General features: G+C 35.0%; 2 protein-coding genes across 2 annotated transcripts; both read left to right on the top strand.

The window, feature by feature from the left end:
* The first annotated feature begins 317 nt into the window (after positions 1 to 317).
* LOC143635706 (peroxisomal membrane protein PEX14-like) lies at positions 318 to 4,745 on the top strand. Its single transcript, XM_077103464.1, has 12 exons — positions 318 to 406; positions 1,185 to 1,420; positions 1,505 to 1,553; positions 1,649 to 1,842; positions 2,481 to 2,673; positions 2,754 to 2,843; positions 2,921 to 2,967; positions 3,062 to 3,104; positions 3,204 to 3,277; positions 3,377 to 3,421; positions 3,502 to 3,570; positions 3,974 to 4,745. The coding sequence occupies exons 1-12, from the start codon at positions 358 to 360 to the stop codon at positions 4,502 to 4,504; spliced, it is 1,620 nt and encodes a 539-aa protein (XP_076959579.1). The 5' UTR covers positions 318 to 357; the 3' UTR covers positions 4,505 to 4,745.
* A 10,659-nt stretch (positions 4,746 to 15,404) lies between these two features.
* On the top strand, positions 15,405 to 18,133 carry LOC143635703 (uncharacterized). The gene is made up of 9 exons (XM_077103460.1): positions 15,405 to 15,553; positions 15,625 to 15,699; positions 15,865 to 15,951; positions 16,157 to 16,213; positions 16,309 to 16,401; positions 16,494 to 16,566; positions 16,649 to 16,724; positions 17,771 to 17,861; positions 17,949 to 18,133. The coding sequence occupies exons 1-9, from the start codon at positions 15,515 to 15,517 to the stop codon at positions 18,066 to 18,068; spliced, it is 711 nt and encodes a 236-aa protein (XP_076959575.1). The 5' UTR covers positions 15,405 to 15,514; the 3' UTR covers positions 18,069 to 18,133.
* Positions 18,134 to 19,273: the final 1,140 nt, after the last annotated feature.

The raw sequence follows: 19,273 nt of genomic DNA, 5'->3' as shown, positions 1-19,273 counted from the left end.
AATTATTTGCCGGGTCTTTTTTCACTGTATCTCACGAAAACACAACCCACCACAAAATGTAATGACTAATTTACAAACCAATAGAAACTGTAAGGACCATAACGAAACATAAGATCAGTAGCAATTAATTAGTTGAAGTTTTAGTGGAAATAAGAATAAAAATAAATGCAAAAAGTTTGGGTGCGGATGAGCACACACCCCATCGCCTCTACTGCTGCTGAGTGCTGATCCATTCGGTGACGTCATACTTTCCGGTCACCTTTAATATTCTTCGTGCCGAGAGAAGAAGCTGTATGTGTATCGGTTTATAATATTTTTTATTTATATTCATTCTGTAATGAATTGTGCAGCGTGAAGATGTCGTCAACTCCTCCAAACCCTACTGATGGAAATCCACAAAATCCAGGTCTTATTCTATTCTCGACTTTCAATTCATCCATATACAAGCTTAATTACCTTTATTATTATTATTATTATTATTCACTTCAACACTTGAACATCACTTTAATTTGGATTAGGATAAATCAAATCAAATCAATTTTCAAATTGATTTGATTATAAGTATTCCTTCTGGTTAATATGAATTCGTATATTGTAATCGGATGTATCTGGAGCACTGTTGTAGAACTCGCTAGTTGGCGGTGGGGTAGTGAAAACTGATTAATCGGATAGGAAATTATAGGTAAACTTTTAAAATATACACACACACATACACCAAATTTTATATATAAAATTTTTAGTATTCACTGATTTTGATCAAATAGTGATTAATCGGCAACTAGCCGGTGGGGTAACTACGGCTAGGCGTGGTTTTTACAACCGTGATCTGGAGAGTATAAGCAAACACCGTACACAGACGATTAACATACAGAAAATAAGAACGAACACGACAATAAACGTGGTTCGGTTTCGGTGTGAAACCTATGTCCATGGCTGCTACTAGGTTTCTCTTTATTAATTAGCTCAAGTACAAAGATTAGAATTACATACGCAGGGTATTTTGTAAGAAACTAGTCTAGGGTTAATTACTTGGGTTGCAAGATTAAAATAACTTTGTTAAAAAATCGACCTTCTATGTGCTTCTACCAGTCGACTTCCATGAGTCCAAAACTGCCCCAAAGTCTTCATAACCCGACAATATGTGTGTTGTTCATATCTGTAAATCGAGTTACTCATAACTGCAGTTCCAGAGGCTGTAAAGCCAGTGACTACTGAACAACAAGATGCTAACAAAGGGGCTGCACAAGACACATCAATATTTGTCAACACAGAACCGATAAGAGAGGACCAAGTGCAGAATGCTGTGAAGTTTCTTTCACATCCAAAAGTTAAAGGATCCCCTGTTTTGTATAGAAGATCTTTTCTTGAGAGAAAGGGCCTCACAAAGGAGGAAATAGATGAAGCGTTTCGTCGTGTTCCAGTACGCGTGTTTAAATATTGTTATGCATAATATGGAATTGCAAGACCGTTTATAATATTGTTTTGTGTATCATGTCAATTGCAGGATGAATCTCCTAGTGTTTCAACTACTCAACCAGCTGTCGCAAATCAAGGTGAAAATTGTTTGTTTATAGAAAGTTATACAGCTTTATTAACACTATAATATTCATTGTTGTATCTGAATATTATATCTTGTATGTGATGATAGGTGGTCAGCCACAGACTACATCAAATATTCAAGCGCAAGCACCGGTTCAATCAGTTCAATCTCTGCAACCTGCAACAGTGGCTCCTGTTTCTAGGTTGGGGGCCTTGACTGGACCGCGGTTCCATTGGTCACAAGCGTTTCTTGCTGTAGGAGTTCTTGCTATTTCAGGAGTTGGAACAGCTGTAGTTTTTAAGGTATGCAACAGGCTTGTAAACAGACCGAATGAACACAAACAGGGCATGTTTATGTTTATTTGTTTAACTTTAACCGAACAAACGGTCGAACACGACCAATTAAATGAAAGCTGTTTTCTTGTTCCTTTTCGTTCGTTAACAAAATGAATATATTTTGGGTTTGTGTATGCTTGTTTGTTAATGGATAAACGAACGGTTTATGAACGTTAACAGACCTAAACGAATGAAAAAAACTGAACACATATTAACGCACATAACTGACTGAACATCGGTTAAAAAATAAATTACAGCATCTAGTTAGACTAAATTGTAGCGGGGGATATTTTAAAATAAAAAAAATAAACTAAACTGTAATGGGCCAAAAAAATTAACTAAATATATAAACGAGCATAAATGAACGAACTCAAAAGAAACGTAATCTAACAAACATAAGTGAACGTAAACGCACGAACGTAATCTGGTGTTCATGAACAAATTGAACAAACGAGATAGTTCACGAACAGTTTACTGAGCCTCCTGTTCGTTTACAGGCCTAGTAATAATGACAAACAATTGCTTCATTAAAATATTAATATTCATTCTTGTTCTGTTAAGGCTTTTATCGAATCATGTTGTCATCTGACAAATTTTTATTTCAGAATGCTGTTGTTCCTAGATTGAAATCTTGGATCCGTAAAGTGGTAAATGAAGATGCTGAAGAAGATGTTGCAAATAAAACTGACAAAAAACCAACAGCGGCTGAAGAGGCTGCTGCTGCAGCTAAAGCTGCTGCTGCAGCAGCATCTGATGTGGCACGTGCTAGCCAGGAGTTGTTGGTGTCAAAATCTGAAGGTATCTTTGTTTTCTCAATTTCATTTTTTTTATTTTCCCCTTTTAATGTTTGTATTTGAAGAAATCTTTGCTTGTTTCAGATAAGAGATTCTTTGGGGAACTTTTGAGTCGATTTGATGCGCAAGTACAGGAAATGAAGTCAATGAGTACTTCAATAAAGAAGTTGGAAGGTATAGAAGAAGTTGCCTTTGTTCATATGGAAATTGTTTTCCTAACAAAATATAACATTTACACTATATACAATCAGGTCAAAGCAGTATTCAGGGGCGAGAAGTTCAAGTCACACCGTCAAGGGTGAGTTAGATATAGAATTATCTTGGATTACTAAAGACCAAGTTAAGCCATCAGTTATATGTATGTTTAATTTAATTATGTTTGAATATGGCAGCCATCTTATACAAATGGCAGGGCCGACTACGACTCACGTTCAAGTAATCACTACCGTTCAAATACAAATCATGAATATTTCCCTTCTATTTAATTATATTTTAGTTGTTAAATAGCATAATGATTACTATTTTTATGAACAGCAAGATCCTTATCACCACCACCTGCCTCTATAGAACCCTCTGCTAATCCACCTCACCCAAAATCTTATATGGAGGTCACATTTTTGTATTCTAGTTATCTAGTTAGATAACTTTTGTTTAATTTTATAAAGACTAAAGTTTTGACAAATTTTCGCTTTCGCTTTTACTTGCAGATAATGTCTATGATTCAAAGAGGCGAGAGGCCTCCCAACATTCGGGTAATTGAAATTCTCTTTTTCTTTCTTTTCCTTTTTTTTTTTGCTTTTTGTGGAGACTTATTTGTGCTCATATGTTGCAGGAAATTAATGATCTGCCACCAAACCCTGACCAACCTGTATCAAATCCTCGCTTAGCACCAAAACCTAAGGTTCAAATTCTACATTCCTCATAGTTTACTATTTTTTATAAAACATTAAGTTTTGCACACATATTTCTAAAGGTGTTCATGAAACCGAAAAAACGGAACAGAAAACAAAAACCAACGGTTTGGTTTTATGTTTTCGTGAAAGTCAAACTTCTAGTTCGGTTTCGGTTTTGCGTGTAATTTAAACTGAAAAACTAAACCGTATATATAGATTTCATTATCAGTTTTGAATTTTAAGTAACTTTAAGAACTTAATAAATAATGTTATCCTTTAATTAACTAACAAAAATATTTAATTCCAAAGTTTTATACTCAACTTGATTCGGTTTGAACCCAAAACTGAACCATGCACATATCTAGCCAATATTTTCAGCTTTTTACTAATACTTATGGTTCTAATGACTAGCCTTGGGAGGCGGTACAGTCACAGGGTGGCTCAACCTATCCTCCTGAAAACAGCAACGGGCTTAACTATTATGGTCAAGATAATGGGCCTGGGAATGGGCCTGCATCTGTCTACAACGGGGACGGTGCAGCGCCATGGTGGCAACAAAAGAATGCTAGAATTACTGAAATTGATGCCGAGGAGAACAAGACAGGCTATCCTGGTGCGACCAATGAGCGACCTGTCCAACGTACTTCTTCATGGGTCCCACCACAACCGCCTCCTGTAGCAATGGCAGAAGCAGCAGCCGCCATCAGGCAACCCAAAAAATCACCATTTGAGAAGGAGCAGTTGACTGATGAACAGTTCTTAGCTCGTTCGGCTGAGGTGAGCGATGAATTACAGAGGATTACAAAGATATCTGAATCTGGCGGTGTGGCGGCAGATTCTGGTGGTGGTGGTGTGGTGGCGGATGTTGGTGGTGCAGGGAGTTCAGTTGTGACAAACACAAATGAGATACAAAGAGAAGAGGGTTCTCATTATGAGGTTTGAGCACCTGCAGATCCTGCTTTGAAGGTTAAAATTAATATCAATAATAGTTATTATTAATTAAATATTAAAAAGGTGTTGATTATGTATTGTATACTCTTGGATGCACATAGACAGCCTTCTGAAATAATGTCACTGCTTGTTTTTTGACACGTTTTATCTTGGTTTGTAAGAAAAAAAAACTAATTTAAAAGGTGTTTCTTTTGGGCGCATATAGGTTATGTTAATGGTGGATCTTCATGTATAGAGCATTGTATATATAATATGGGGGCTGAGTTTTTTATTTAAATGACAAATGAGGTCAGCATTGGTGAAATACCACATCCTGTCACCTAGCTTCTTATTCTCTTTGGGCATTGGCGAATATGGGGTTAAATCCCCGTTAGTATTGGCGAATAAGCCTTCATACAGAACAGAGGTCCATGCAGTTTTCAAATTATTAGGTGATGCTTTAGTGGGCGGCAAACTTGGGCGACAATTTTGGTTTAGGGGCGAGAACACTGTGTCGGTGGGCGACAAGGGGTGGGGTGACGAGAAGCTGTCGCCGGTGTGGGTTTGGTTTTATTATTATATTGTGTGTGTGAGATATATATATATATGTATATATATATATATATAGGAATACAACATCATTACACCCTAAAACAAAAAATCATTTACTGATTGTGCGCCACATGATACAACGTCCTATTTTGTAGTCCCTCTAGTACACGTAGCCTTAGGTGATGCTTTGGTGGAATGCTGAAAAAGCTCTTATTATGTTTGGAAGTATGTTGTTTCAAAATAAGCATCATGTGAAGGCTATCATAGGAAAATAAGAAAGCAAGTGTTGCACATCATGTGAAAGTTAAATGTGAAGATAGAGAATAACACTGTCTTGTGAAATCTGGCAGCTTTCAAAAATACAAGTTATGGCAAGGCTGCAAGAAGTTGTGAGATGACTTAAAATAATTTACTGGTTTGAAATTATGTATGTAATTTTGTTATAATTAAATAAAATCTTATAAAATAATAGGGTCTCCTATTCCAACAAACACATCGAATTTCATAAAATACAGATGTGCACCTAAAGTTGTGTAAAGGGTATCGTCTCACCGCTTATTTTGCAACAACTTTTAAACAAAATAAGATCATTCGTAGTATTCTATTAAAGAATCACGTGAACGATTTAAAAACTCCATGGCCCTCCTCTCTATAAAGGCTTTACTCGTCAATAGCCAGTGGCGGACCCATGATTTTTGTTCAATGGGGTCTTATATTTTCGATGTTCAGATTTTTCGGGTCGGGTTGAGACGAGAAACACAATAATAAATCATAATAAAAAAAATATGATCATTACTCATTAATAAATACACAAATATGATGACACTAGAAACGTGAAAAGAAAAAACATTATAAATTTTTAAAGTTGTTTTCTACGAGTTTTTATTTTTTGAAAATAAACCATTACATCTTTGACCTAAACGTTGCAAGAAGTTCTCTTCTAATATAACAAATGCAAACATCGGTCATATAATAATCACACGGCAACAAATAATACATATCCATTAATTTAACAAAAAATGCAATCGTTTGTTGCCACTTTATTGTAATCGTTTTGAGTTTAATAAGAAAAAAATTTCTTACCCTTTGTAACACCCCGACTAAAGCGGAATACGCCCGAGTGTAACGTACAGATTGCCCAAAACACATGTGATACTATTAAGTGACAATAATATCATTAATTAACTTAAACATCAAGTACACAAGTTTTTAATAAGAAATACAAGGAAAATACAAGAACAATTAACAACTTGTCCATTTATTAATATAACATAAGTTCTAGTGTCCTCGTCACGGCAGCATTCTCTAAATAAGGTACATGTAGCATATATATAAAATAAAGGTCAACTATATGAATAGTTGGTGAGTTCACACAAGTTTTGATATAAGTACATAAAAATCTACAATTCCATGAACAAGTGTAAATAAGCAAGTAAGGTCCTTTCCAGTTGGGATTGTGCACCAACGTACTCGGATAATAGCGCAAGTAAGTGTCTTTTCCAATTGGTAACAACCAATGTACTCGGATAACGAGGCCCTTTTCCACTCATAACAAATGTATTGAGCGCAAAGGGGGGCGTATGATCATACTTAATGAGGAAACCATGAGCACGTAATCTTTGAGCAAGTAAGCAAATAAACACACAAGTCCATGTAACGAATTGTAGTTTGTAAATAATGAATAACAAAATTGTAATGTTGATAGGATATATATGCTACCCCCAAAAGTAGTAAAAGAATAAAAAGGGGGTGTGCGAAACTCACCTTGAAGTTGAAGACAAACTTGAAATAAAACCGAAAGTGCATAAATGAACCTGAAGCAATTGAACGTCACGAACTAGAATTTAAAGTACAAAATTAATTATTACTAACGACTTTAAAAAGTAAATAGATTGGGTTGCCGGGAATTAGAAGTGTTAAATATATATTTTATTGTTTTATGAAGTTGATATTATAATATTATATTTTAACGAATTATAAAACGATTTATTAATTTAATATTATTTAAATTACGAGATTAATGTTAAGTTTGAATATTATAAAGGTTATGGAAATATTGGTGCTTAACGATATTATTTTGAAAACGAAAGTGTTAGTGAATTATAAAGTCTAACGAACGAAACTTATAATTTAAATGAGTTTGAAACGAACTTGTCGAGTTTGAAAGATTGGTTTTCAGGTGACAAAAATGATAGATATATATTAGAACTATTTTTATTTAACTTAATATAATTTTATTTGAGTTATATAATTTTTATATATTTTACGTGGTTAACAAATATTAAAAGATAGGTTTAAAAAAAATAAAAGAAAACAAAACAAACTGCTATGACCCGGATTCAAACCCAGGTCCCTTGGACCATACAAAGATAACTTAACCACTGGACTAGTTTGTTATTTGGTTATGATTAAAATCGTTTTCAATTAGTTAAAGAAACATAGATATTACATCAATATTGCAGGTAGGCGGGCAACAAGCTGCGCCGCCACCCCTTTCTGAATTGCAAACCCTAACCTGCTAAAGACATACCCCTGCCCCTTTGGAGTCGACACATTGCTATGCACAACCTGTTGGACCCTGGTTAGGAAACGGATAGCTTCCGGTGCCAAGGAGCCAAATGTATCAAAAGCCAGAGGGACAAAAACATATTGGTTCTCTTCGCAGGCTTTAGCATGTTTCCACCTTCTTCGTTTCAGCCCTTTTCATTGCTTGCGCAGCTACAAACCCATTATCCCTCAAACCAGCTAAGGGAGATACCCCTGTGAGGTCAACACAAGCGTGTTTTCCCCCGGCCCAACCAAAGACGAGCAAATCTGCCGGTCGTAGAGTGGATCTCCCTTCCGAGGGGTCTGTAAGGAAGTTTACGGGGGCTTCCTTTTTAGCTGATATCCCAGCTCGCCTTAAGATGTCCCAAAGAACGTCCCGCACCCAATCATGTCGGTATTTGAACCCAGGCATCTCCTTGCAAATAATTTATTATATTTTAATACCAAAAAAACATCATCTTCCCCATCCAAAACCTAGGTTGCATTTCCATTAATCCGATCAATGTTTGTTAAAAGTGAGTCAGGGGGTTTGTTAGTCGCTTAAAAACAAGTGGAAAACATATGAAGTTTACCTCAAACCGTGCCGGATTGACGGTGAACGGAACCTCACCGGAAAAACGAAATTGGGAGATTATTACAAGATATTGAGTGTTTGAGATGAAAAAGATGTTTGGTACAAGTTTAATTGAAGGTGAGGGTCCTATTTATAGTCTCAATCGGATCGTATGACGTTTAATGGTTGTTATAGCGATTTTAATTATTTCCGGTCAGTTACCCGGTTAAATCGTGCAATAGATAAATGTTATTTACGGGTTTTGAATGATAATATTCGTTTGGAGTTATAGACTACGAGTTTTACGGGCTTTAATCGAGTTAAAATACGCGTTTTGAATGGAATTTGGGTTCGTCGGAGCCGTTTCCGGTCGCCGGAAGAGTCGCCGGAACGACGGCCGGAAAAACGAGAAGAACATGTCTGGGAGCTGCTGTTGTTCTTTCATTATTATTATTATTATTATATTTTGAATTTCATTATTTACACGTTAGGTCCCTCAATTTTCAATATTTATTTAAAACTTAATATAAACTTAATTTACCAAATGAACCTTATACTTTTAAAGGTTATGTAAATGAAATAAAAAGTTAATGATTTTGGATTATTTTCGTATAATACCCGGATAGCTCGGGACTCGATTAAGTATGCATGTTTGAACTTGGAGTTTCGTTATTGAACAATACCAAATAGAAAAACAACGAATAGTGACTATAACACGTCGTAAATATTATTAAATAAATAAACGGTAATTATATATATATATATATATATATATATATATATATATATAATAAACTAATGATACGAATACATCGAAACATAAAAATGAATCGGTTGACGAACATAAAAAAAATACATAAAACGAAAAATTGGATTATATTTATATTTAATACATATATTTATAGATAAGAACCGGAAATTTTAAACGGGTCGGATTTTCGGGTTTGAAAAGTAACGAATGTTACACCCTTAATGTAGAATAACACATTTCCATTGAATTAACAAAAACTAAAAATAGAAGTGATAAAATCAGAGTAATAAGAAAAAAGTCTGATGAATATAATGATTTAACAACACAATAAGTAAAGTTCTTCCATTCACATCACTTGGTGGTGTTAATTGGATTTAGATTAACATTGCAAGTTTGCAACAAACCCATAAATATGTAGAAGCATTACCATTACCACATAATGCATACAACATTCTTTTTTGTTAAGTAGCCTGCAGTCATGCTTTTGTTGTGATGTTTGTGTTTGGCTGTGCAAGATGCTACGTTGGGTCCGTATAAGTCTGATATATGTAGTGTTATTAGGTTAAATTAAAAGAAGAAGAAAAAATAACAGAAAACAGGCTTAAGACTTACGGTTAACATTACTAGTATGGGTTCCATCAATTAATTATTATGGGGTCCATGGAAAATTTAATATGTCACATCTAGTAAATTTTTAAAAAACATTGGTATCCCGGGACCCTGATCCACATAATGTGGATCCGCCCCTGCCATTAGCAATGGTGACGGTAGACTTCTCTAGGCTGACAAGGGGCTAACTGGACTAACTAATCATCCCATGTAGAAGGACAAATTGGATCCAAGTTGAGGTGAGGATTTGTATTGTGGGGCTTGTGTGTCATTTGGTTTCTTAACCATAATTCTTGCACACTAGTTTTTTTACCTTGAAAGATTTAATTTGGTTTACTTGAGTCACCTCAGAAATTTGATTGAGATCTAAGAATCTCTTAATTCAAAATCAGAGTTAATTATGTGTGTAAACGTGCAAATGTTTAGTAGTTACGCCCCAAATAATTTATGCACGTTTTAATTTAATAGTGGTATCTTGCAACTTCAAAACATAGTTAGTTATAAATGAGATATATGAAGTACCTCACTTTATAATACTAGCAAGGTACCCGCGCAATGCAGCGGGGCGCGCACGTAATTCAACATTGAATGCATAGTCCGTGTCGGTACATACGTCACCTGATGACAGTGTGCACGTAACCTAAAATTGGACGCGTAACTCATGCAAAGCCAGTTGCGTGTAATAGAAGATTGAACACGCGTAACCGGACGGGAATACACGTTACCGACATTAAAACTTGCCTAATCAATATACAATAATTTGAAATAAATCATTTTTTTTAAACCAACTCGTTTAGGCCCCAAACACATTACGACTCGAGAGCCATCTGACCTGGCCCATTTCAACTCGAACCCGAACTATAACCATTTTTTGTATCGACTCATTCCGACCCTATTGTACTTTTACACATGACCTGAACTCGCCCCAGTCGACCTGTTACCCGGTTCTAAATGATAAGCGCGTAACAAGCTAAATTTTTAAAACTAAATACTATAGCAATATTATACCCAAATAAAAGATAATACCATATTCGTTTTTATGATGTAATTTTTTTTAAAAAATATTGACGTATGAAAAAGTTATGGCCGTTAAAAATCATGGGGTAGTTGGTTTTAAATTAGGGGGTATATGTGTAACTATTATTAAACTTACAAAAAAGGTAGTGAAGTTAAGGGGCCAAAGTAAGTATATTCCTAAGTATATTAGGGGGTATATGTGTAACTTTACCCAATCCTTTAACTTTTCAAGGAAGTTAAATTCCTAAAAAAAAAGATATATTTAGACTTAGATTTAAGAAAATGGACGTAACTGAGCAGTTCTCATACCTGGTCAGTTTCGAACGATACTATCGAGTAAGAGCCCTCCTCGTCATCCACTAACTCCTTCTTGATTTGTTTGTCTGTATATGCCTTGCCCGAATAGTTTTTCTGTACGTACGAAGCTTCACTACCGCAGCCGTAATCCCCGTAATTTTGTTGTCCGTATGAAAGTTCACAATCGTATTCGTTTCTTGAACAATCGTGTTGTGCATACACAACGAAGGTTCACCCTCGTATCTATAGCACGTGTAATCCTGTTGTCCGTACGAATATTCACCGTGATGGAGAGGCTCCTGAAACATGTTTGTGGTTAAAAGGTGAGCATAAAGATAAAGCCAATTGTAAATTAAGAAATAAATATTTTTTGCCTGGTTTAGGTTTGGCAACACGGGTCTCTTGTCTTGTGAACGAAAACCAATGACGACCTCCTCTTCAATTAGGGCTGGCTGCAGCGGTTCCTCGTAAGAATCAGCAATGTCTGACTGATCATTAAAATTTTCTCCGAAAAAATAGTTGCCGCCCCACCACGACATTGTGACAATTTTGACAATGAATTTTATTACATGTGAAAAAATGAAATAAATGAAATGAGAATTAATGTTGAGGTGTTATATAAATACCTATTTTACTCCATATTGGACGATACAGAGCATATTGACAGAAAAGACAGACTTGACTTGTGGTATGCATGTGATTATGAGTAGGAGGGAATATGCTTTTGTCTCCAAAGAGGAAACAATATACTTCATATTGGCCAATATGGAGTATATTGTGGGAGATTAGACTTGTGGAACCCATTCACTTTGTATCTGATTCTGTGTACGTACGATCAGGTATGACATAAAGAACTTTTGTGTCTGATTTGGGGCCTAATATGCTCCATATTGAGCAATATAGAGCGTACTGAGGGTGTCGATATAGAATTTTGGGTGTGCCAATATTACGATCCTTTTATATTTGTGGAGTTGAATTTGTGCATTATTATATGCCCCTTTGAAGAAAGTGTTGATGTCTAGTACAATTATAGAATGCTTTTCAGAGACCTTAATAGTTTAGCTCACCTCACTCAGATGTGTCTTTTAAGTGTTTGTAGGGAACCCCCCCATATAGGGTATCATTATATTCAAACATCATCCGCGTGTATTAACAACTCTATACGGTTCGTATAGGAGCCCTCACATGACTAACTAATGTACGGAGGGGACGTGATGACAACTTTATCAGTCTATACGGGCCATATAGCTTCTATACGAGCCATATAGGCTTCAAACACCAGATAATCTCCGACACAAAATGACAAAATTTTGTACCTATACGGTTTGTATAGCCCCTATATGAGCTGTATAGGCGCGCCTGATGTCCAAATAACCTGTATGGTGTGTCAGTGTGAGAATAACCTATGCATTTCTTTTAACTTTTGATATTTATGGGATTCGAACCACGGCCTCTTAAGCCCTTTTAAGCCAATGCGTTTTAAGGTTTTTGTTGAAAAACTCACTTTGTTATGAAACTGTTCTTGCTATGTAAAAACTACAGTTTTATTTTTATTTAACTTTTTTTTGATTTATTGGAAAATAATTTATATATTTTGGAAGAATTGAAATGGTAGTAGACAATCATTGATGGGTGGTGGTGGTTGTAAGTTGTCTTGTCTACCATGTGTATGCAGATCTTCTGATTACAAACCAGTTATTGCACCTGTCTTTACAGATGTTTTTTTGGCCCATTTATATTTATTATTATTATTATTATTATTATTATTATTATTATTATTTTTATTGTGGTCTTTTTTATGTGGTTTGAAAATGATGTAAAAATGAAGAATAATAGGTAGGTAAGTCTTGTGTTCATAATTTCATATCCAGGCTTCATGATGCTGATGATGTTGTACTTTGTACTGTATGACTATCAATGCACTGAGAAAGATGTTTGGTGATGATGATATTATTCTTGTTTTTGAATGTATGTTTGGTGATTTTGTTGGTTTTAAAAATGACGGTGTGCTAAGACTTGCGATCGGGTAAAACGCATATATCGTATGAAGCGGTGTTGAGGCGGGGATTTATGTCCGGGGAGACCCCATCACCTGTAGTGGCCCGTTAGCGTATTGTAAAGTCTTTCTTAAATTTACCAGTAAATAGACGCACCCAATAATATTTCAATTACAATAAACCATTCTGAGAAGGCACGATTAGTCATGAGACAAGCATTTCCTCTGTACTAAAGATAGAAAGATCGCCTCATATTAGTCGACCAATCGAATATTCCAACGAATTTACTTAAATTCCTTCACATGATGGAAGAATTTGGAATTCCATATTTAAAGGATTTTGAAGGAATTGAATTCAAATTCTTTGTCAACCGAGCACACACAAATGGAATTAAGATTCCAATTACAACGAAACAAACACCTTAAGGAATGGAAATCAATTGCAATTCCATCCAAATTTCATTCCATTTCGGCGAAACGAACACACCCTAAAGTTTTATTTTGGGGAACTTGTTGTCAACATTGTGGGACTGATTATGCTTATGTAGTTATGCATAATGTTACATTCGTTTTGGTGTAATGTGGGTTAAGGCATCATAAATGTACGTGGTCTCTATAGTTAAGCTTTGCCTCTGAGACCTCTCATGCGTACCTTATGTTTAAGATGTTATGATACATTCCTTGGTAGTGAGCCCTTTGTTGGTTTGTGCTCTTAGCCTCTTACCGCATTTGTTATCCGCTAATGACTCACTAGGGTGATTCCTTTTTACCACCTTGAATATTTTATGAGTGTTGAAGACGTGTTCTTATCTTTGGCTTCATATGCATGTGCTGAACTTGTTCCCCAACCGTGGCAAATCCTCTAGGCCACGACTGGTAGGGGTGTCCAAAATACCCGAACCCGATTAACCTGAACCGACCCAAACCCGAATAAGCTAATTAGGGTCGGGTTAAATAGGGTCAAAAAGTATTAATCGGGTTATTCGGGTTGACCCGAATAACCCGAATTGCTAATAGGGTCGGGTTTCGGGTTTATTTTTGGAAAATAATCTCCAATTAGTGATGATACCTTACTTCAAATACAATAATAAAAGTGTGAAATAAGCACTAAAAAGTCAATACTAAAAGTTTTATGGAGGAACTAATTATTCTTCTACTTGTTCATGAACCATTAGACTGGAAGTAAATAAACGAACTGAACAAATGTTTCACTCGTTCATCTATGTTTGTTAACACTCGTTTATGATCATTCATTTACGTTTGTTTACATTCTTTCATGTTCATCCACATATCAATAGAAAATTATTAAATATTATTTGCCTTTAGTAATTATATCACCATAATATGTTTATATTTTTGTTCATTTAAATGCGTTCATTTATGTTCGTTTATGTATGTCTGCGTTCGTTAATGTATGTACATGTTCCTTCAAGTTCGTTTATCTTTGTTTAATTGTGTTCATTTATGTTTATGAACTGTTCGTTTAGATTTTAAATGAACAGTCATAAAAAACACGAACATGTTCATTTTTTAACGAACGAACATGAACACAAATATTTGTTTGATTAAGTGTCCGTGATCGTATTCGTTTAAAGTTAAACGAACAAACACGTCATGCCTTTGTTCATGTCCGTTCGGTTCGTTCACAAGCCTACATGTGATTATAAAATAATTACTTGTGAAATAAATTGAAAACTGAATGAAATGAGAAATTTTGCAACCCACAAGTTACAAACATATAAATCAACTTCAAATTATAAAGTAACATGGTCAACCCGATTAACCCGACTAACCCGAAACCCGAATAACCCGAACCTTCATAGGGTCGGGTTTCGGGGATATTTTTTAAGGAAAACCAGACTAACCCGACCCGATTAACCCGAAACCCGATGGGGTTAACCCGATTAACACCCCTAATGACTGGGCTTCACATGTGCCTTAGGGTCTCGCTACATTCCTTCGTTACTTCTGTTGAAGCCTTCAACTTGAAGGTGAAGTTGTCAAATGATGCAGTCGACTCACGCTTTCTTGTACATTTGATACGAAGGGTGTGACTCGACTTGAGTCCCTATTCTTGGGTAGTCTCATCAACGCTTGATGCATACATTTCCCCAAGTGAAGTTCTTATTGGACCCTGGGCTTAAGTCGCATTTTGGTTTCTTTAGGTCGTAAATGAGCACGAGTCTCAGTTTGGTGGGTGTAGCTCGAGGTGAAAAAAAAAAACGAATCTGGAACCAGATCTGAAAAAAGTCTGAAAATAGGGTTTTTTCAATACCCTGAAATACAGTATTCAAATAAAAAATTGAAAATAATGTTTTTTCAATACCTGGAAATGGGGTATTCAAATACACGGTTTTAGAATATCCGATTCTATGCCTGACCAGAACCCCGATACATAAGGTATGACTTTTAGAAAAAATACCTGGGCTAAAACCCGACTTGAGTATTACCAAATACCAAGTCATACCGAAATCCAGTTTCATATCTCAAATTGAGTATTTGAAAAACCCGATTTGTACGAATACCGGGTGACCCATCATTATAAACATAGTAAACGACGTTTTAGTAATTTTCTGTCTTAAAATTGAAAGAAAAACAATAGAATTTGTTTGAGCTCATAAACCCACAGCCCTAACCGCCCCTAAACCCCTTTTCTTTTTCTTCTTCTCTTCCACTACCGTCTGCAAGCCAGTAACAACAATGGAAGCCAAGCCCTCAAATTTCATCGATCAATTAGTCGTAAGTCTCTTTATTCTTCTCATTTTCGTGCTCGTATACCGTGTTCCATTCATTCATTCTTTGCGATTTAGGTTCCAGGAGATGTGGTATTGGACCTCACAAACATGGCTAATCAAACTCTCAAGCTCGGAGGCGGCCTACGTCAGGTTCATTCAATTTATATTTCAATTTCTTAGGGTTTATTGTTTCACACACTTGTTATTCACTATTTTCATGCTCAATTTTGCTTCCATTCCTTTAATTGATCCACCAATTGATTTTGATGTCAAAACCCTAGCTTGATTTTTATATAAATTTTGTATGTTTGTTAGGATGGTGATTCCATTTGTGTAATGAAGGCTGGGAAGTTGAGATTTATGAAGCCTAACAAATATTGGGTTGAAACCTCCCAAAAGAGAGTAAGTAAGCTTATTGTTATATAACTTATATCATTCATATATTGTCACATTTGGGATTTCAGTTATATTATCTAATGTCACCTCTTTATAAAGTTTTACGTGTTAATATTGTATATGAATATGTTAATTGGAATATTAGGATTTGTGTTTTGCAAAGTAATGTTATCCTATCATAATTTATCTTGAGTTTATTTGTATTTTGTAGTATGTACCTAGTGCTGGGGATAATGTTCTTGGAGTCGTGGTGGATACTAAACCAGAAGTAAGTTTTATTTTAAGTCTTATATAGAATGATTTTTGGGCTTAAGTTTTCGTCTAATTTCTATTCTTATTTTTTGTTATTTGTTTGTGTTTCAGAATTTTCTTGTGGATATTAAAGGACCCGCACTAGCATTTCTACCTGTTTTGGCATTTGAAGGAGGAACTAGAAGGAACATACCAAAGTTTGAGGTATAATAATAACAATACCGCTTTTTTGTTTATTAATTTCTGTTAAATATATCTAGCAGAACTTCTCATTTGACCTAGGTGTTGACTTATAGGTGGGAACTTTGTTGTATGTCCGCGTGGTCAGTGCCAACACTGGCATGAACCCCGAGCTTTCATGTATGGATGGTTAGTAATGTTTTTACTAGTATCACAGTTTGGGTATTAGTTTAGAGTTAGATACTTATATTTCATCATACTTTTTTTATAGATAATGGCAAAGCAGCAGAATATGGTGTACTTAAAGAAGGCTATATGTTTGAATCATCCACTGGCCTCGCAAGAGCGTAAGAATTTATATAATTTCTGTAATCATTAATTAACAAATTTAGTTTATTGTGAATGTGTCATATAGTAGCAACTGGCAACCGAGTTTCTTCAGTGTTCTGCTAAAGTCACACTTTTTTATTTAACTAAAAAGAACCACTCAGGTTTTAATTTTGTTCCATTGTTAGAAGTTTGTATAAATTTTGCTTTTTCAAGTGACCTAAATTTCGTCCTCTAAACAAAACCAACGTTGAGTGAACCGCAGCGGGAAGTTTGTTACTTTGTTTATTTAATAAACGAATGAACATGTGTGTGACTCGTTCATGTTTGTTCATTTAAATTCGTTTATCTTTGTTCGTTTACGTTCATTTATTTTTGTTAGTTTATGTTTATTTAAGTTCGTTCATTTGTATATTCATTTAAATTTTTTTTGGCCCGTCACGTTGTTCGCATTTACTTTTTATTAGGTTTAGCCATAGTTATTAAAAGCCCTCGCTTCTTGCGCCTAGGCCCATTTTTCATGCGAAGCTCAATAAATGCGCTTCTAGTTCCTAGGCGAGCGCTTCGGCATTGTCTATGCCAAGAACACGATAGAAGCCGAGCGAAAGAAACACAAGGGGTGCTATTGAATAGAAGAAGTCAAAAGGCGTTATATTGATACATTTTGTAATTCTTTTTTTTAAATTACATTCAAATCTTGACAGTTTTAGAACTTTTGGTACTAATTAGATGATATTAAATGTTATACAATAGCTTTTGTTTATTTTATTTGAAAAATAGTATTATCATACTTATACATAACACATTTTTAATTTTTTTACTTAAAAGCGCTTATTTTTCCCCGAGCCCTCGCTTTTTTTGCGCCTAAGCCCCAAGCGAGGCCTGTGCGCCTAACGCATTTGATAACTATGGGTTTAGCTCAGTAAAGTGACCTAAACGTTTTAAATGAAACCTGATTGGTTTTTAACTTTTTATAGTTTGGCGAGTTGTTATTATATTCTAACAGTGTTGAACTTGGTTATTATTTCATTGAAACTTACTTGATGCATAAAACTGATATTTTCAGGCTGCTGGGTTCTCTGCCTCATCCTGTTCTTGAAGGGCTCGGAAAGAAACTCTCGTTTGAGATAGCAGTTGGCATAAATGGTCGATTTTGGGTATGATTCTTGAAACAATAAGTTCATATTGTTGCATAAATGTTTTTTTTTTCAGTTGTTTTTGAATTTGCTGAAACTGATATGCAGGTGAATGCATCACAAGCATCAACAGTGATCCTGGTTGGAAATGCTATACAGAAATCAGAATCTCTCAGCCTGGTTCAACAGAAGATTTATTTAGAGAAATTGCTTAAGAGCATTCAGTGATTAAGTCATGTTACCTTACTTCTTTTAGATATGAACAATTAAAAATCAAGATTGAATGTGGTTTATTTATGTTTATTTGTGTCATTTTAATTATATGACTTAAAAACTAATCTAAATTTAAAGTTTTAAACAATCATTTTCACATTTTAAGTTTATTCAGTTAAAACGTAAAAAGGAAAGTAAAAAACATAAAAGGTTATAGATTTACTTTAATGTGTAGCTTTTCTTTGTTACAAAAAAGAACTGGCTAACCGTATATACCTTGTTTATGTTGTATCACCTAAGGGGAGGGGTGGTTTAACTTTCATTGCCCATCACACCCAATGGTGGTGTGTCATGTTATCAAATCCAAATCCATCACATGTGATGGAATTTGGTAGAGGGGGGGGGGGGGGGGGTTTCAAATCCAAAACCCTCCCCTCCAACATTCCATTTTTCTCGATTTCCCCACCCCCTCATAGCGTGATAGCCATCACGCTAGATGAGGCACCGGCGGCGGTGTGCGTGAGGCCATCACGCGTGATGGTGGCTCACCACGCACCACCCCGGGTGGCCTAATTAAGCGTGTTTGTATGTACAACAATCGTTGTCTAACAAAATATTAATGATACCACCATATATATACATACATATACTCCCTCCGTCCCATTTTAAATGTCATGAAACCCAAAGCACACAAATTAAGAAATGTTTGATCTTTTATTTTATGAGCTATAAAATGACAATAATGTCCTTTAAGTTATTCATATGCTCACTTGTTTTGTAAAATGAAACATCTAGTATATGTAATAGTAATGACACAATTGGAAATTGAATTTATATGTATAGAAATGACATTTAAATTGAGACAACCAAAAATAGAAAAATGGACATTTAAATCTGACATTACTCAAACTACCATAAATGTCCACATCCATTTGACACATAAGTTAATCATTTTTCGTTGATAAAATTACCGATGTAACACATATCTATGTTTTTTAACACATATGTAAATTTATTAGTACATAAATTTTACACATATGCAAACTTGTAACTAATATATGTAATACAAAATTTATATATAAAATATGATAAAACTACTCTTAAATAATGTTAATATATAAAAAAATTATAAAAATATTTGGTTGTTAAGAGTTCATAAGAGTTTTTAACTTTTTTAAAGTTCTTAAATGATACCAACACATATATGTATTTGTACATGA

The sequence above is a fragment of the Bidens hawaiensis genome, unplaced genomic scaffold, assembly GCF_021521415.1.
Source record: "Bidens hawaiensis isolate Kalapana, Puna unplaced genomic scaffold, B.hawaiensis_p1.1 tig00007674_1, whole genome shotgun sequence".
In the NCBI taxonomy this organism is placed as follows: Eukaryota; Viridiplantae; Streptophyta; class Magnoliopsida; order Asterales; family Asteraceae; genus Bidens; species Bidens hawaiensis.
This window is presented reverse-complemented; position numbering and strand designations above follow the sequence as displayed.

Excerpts from the sequence above, each read along its gene's own strand:
- LOC143635706 (XM_077103464.1), top strand. The coding sequence starts at position 358 with ATGTCGTCAACTCCTCCAAACCCTACTGATGGAAATCCACAAAATCCA. Across the intron at positions 3,278-3,376 it reads ACCCAAAATCTTATATGGAG|ATAATGTCTATGATTCAAAG; the intron begins GTCACATTTTTG and ends TTTTACTTGCAG. Across the intron at positions 3,571-3,973 it reads GCTTAGCACCAAAACCTAAG|CCTTGGGAGGCGGTACAGTC; the intron begins GTTCAAATTCTA and ends TCTAATGACTAG.
- LOC143635703 (XM_077103460.1), top strand. The coding sequence starts at position 15,515 with ATGGAAGCCAAGCCCTCAAATTTCATCGATCAATTAGTC. Across the intron at positions 15,952-16,156 it reads TTGAAACCTCCCAAAAGAGA|TATGTACCTAGTGCTGGGGA; the intron begins GTAAGTAAGCTT and ends TGTATTTTGTAG. Across the intron at positions 16,214-16,308 it reads TGGTGGATACTAAACCAGAA|AATTTTCTTGTGGATATTAA; the intron begins GTAAGTTTTATT and ends TTTGTGTTTCAG.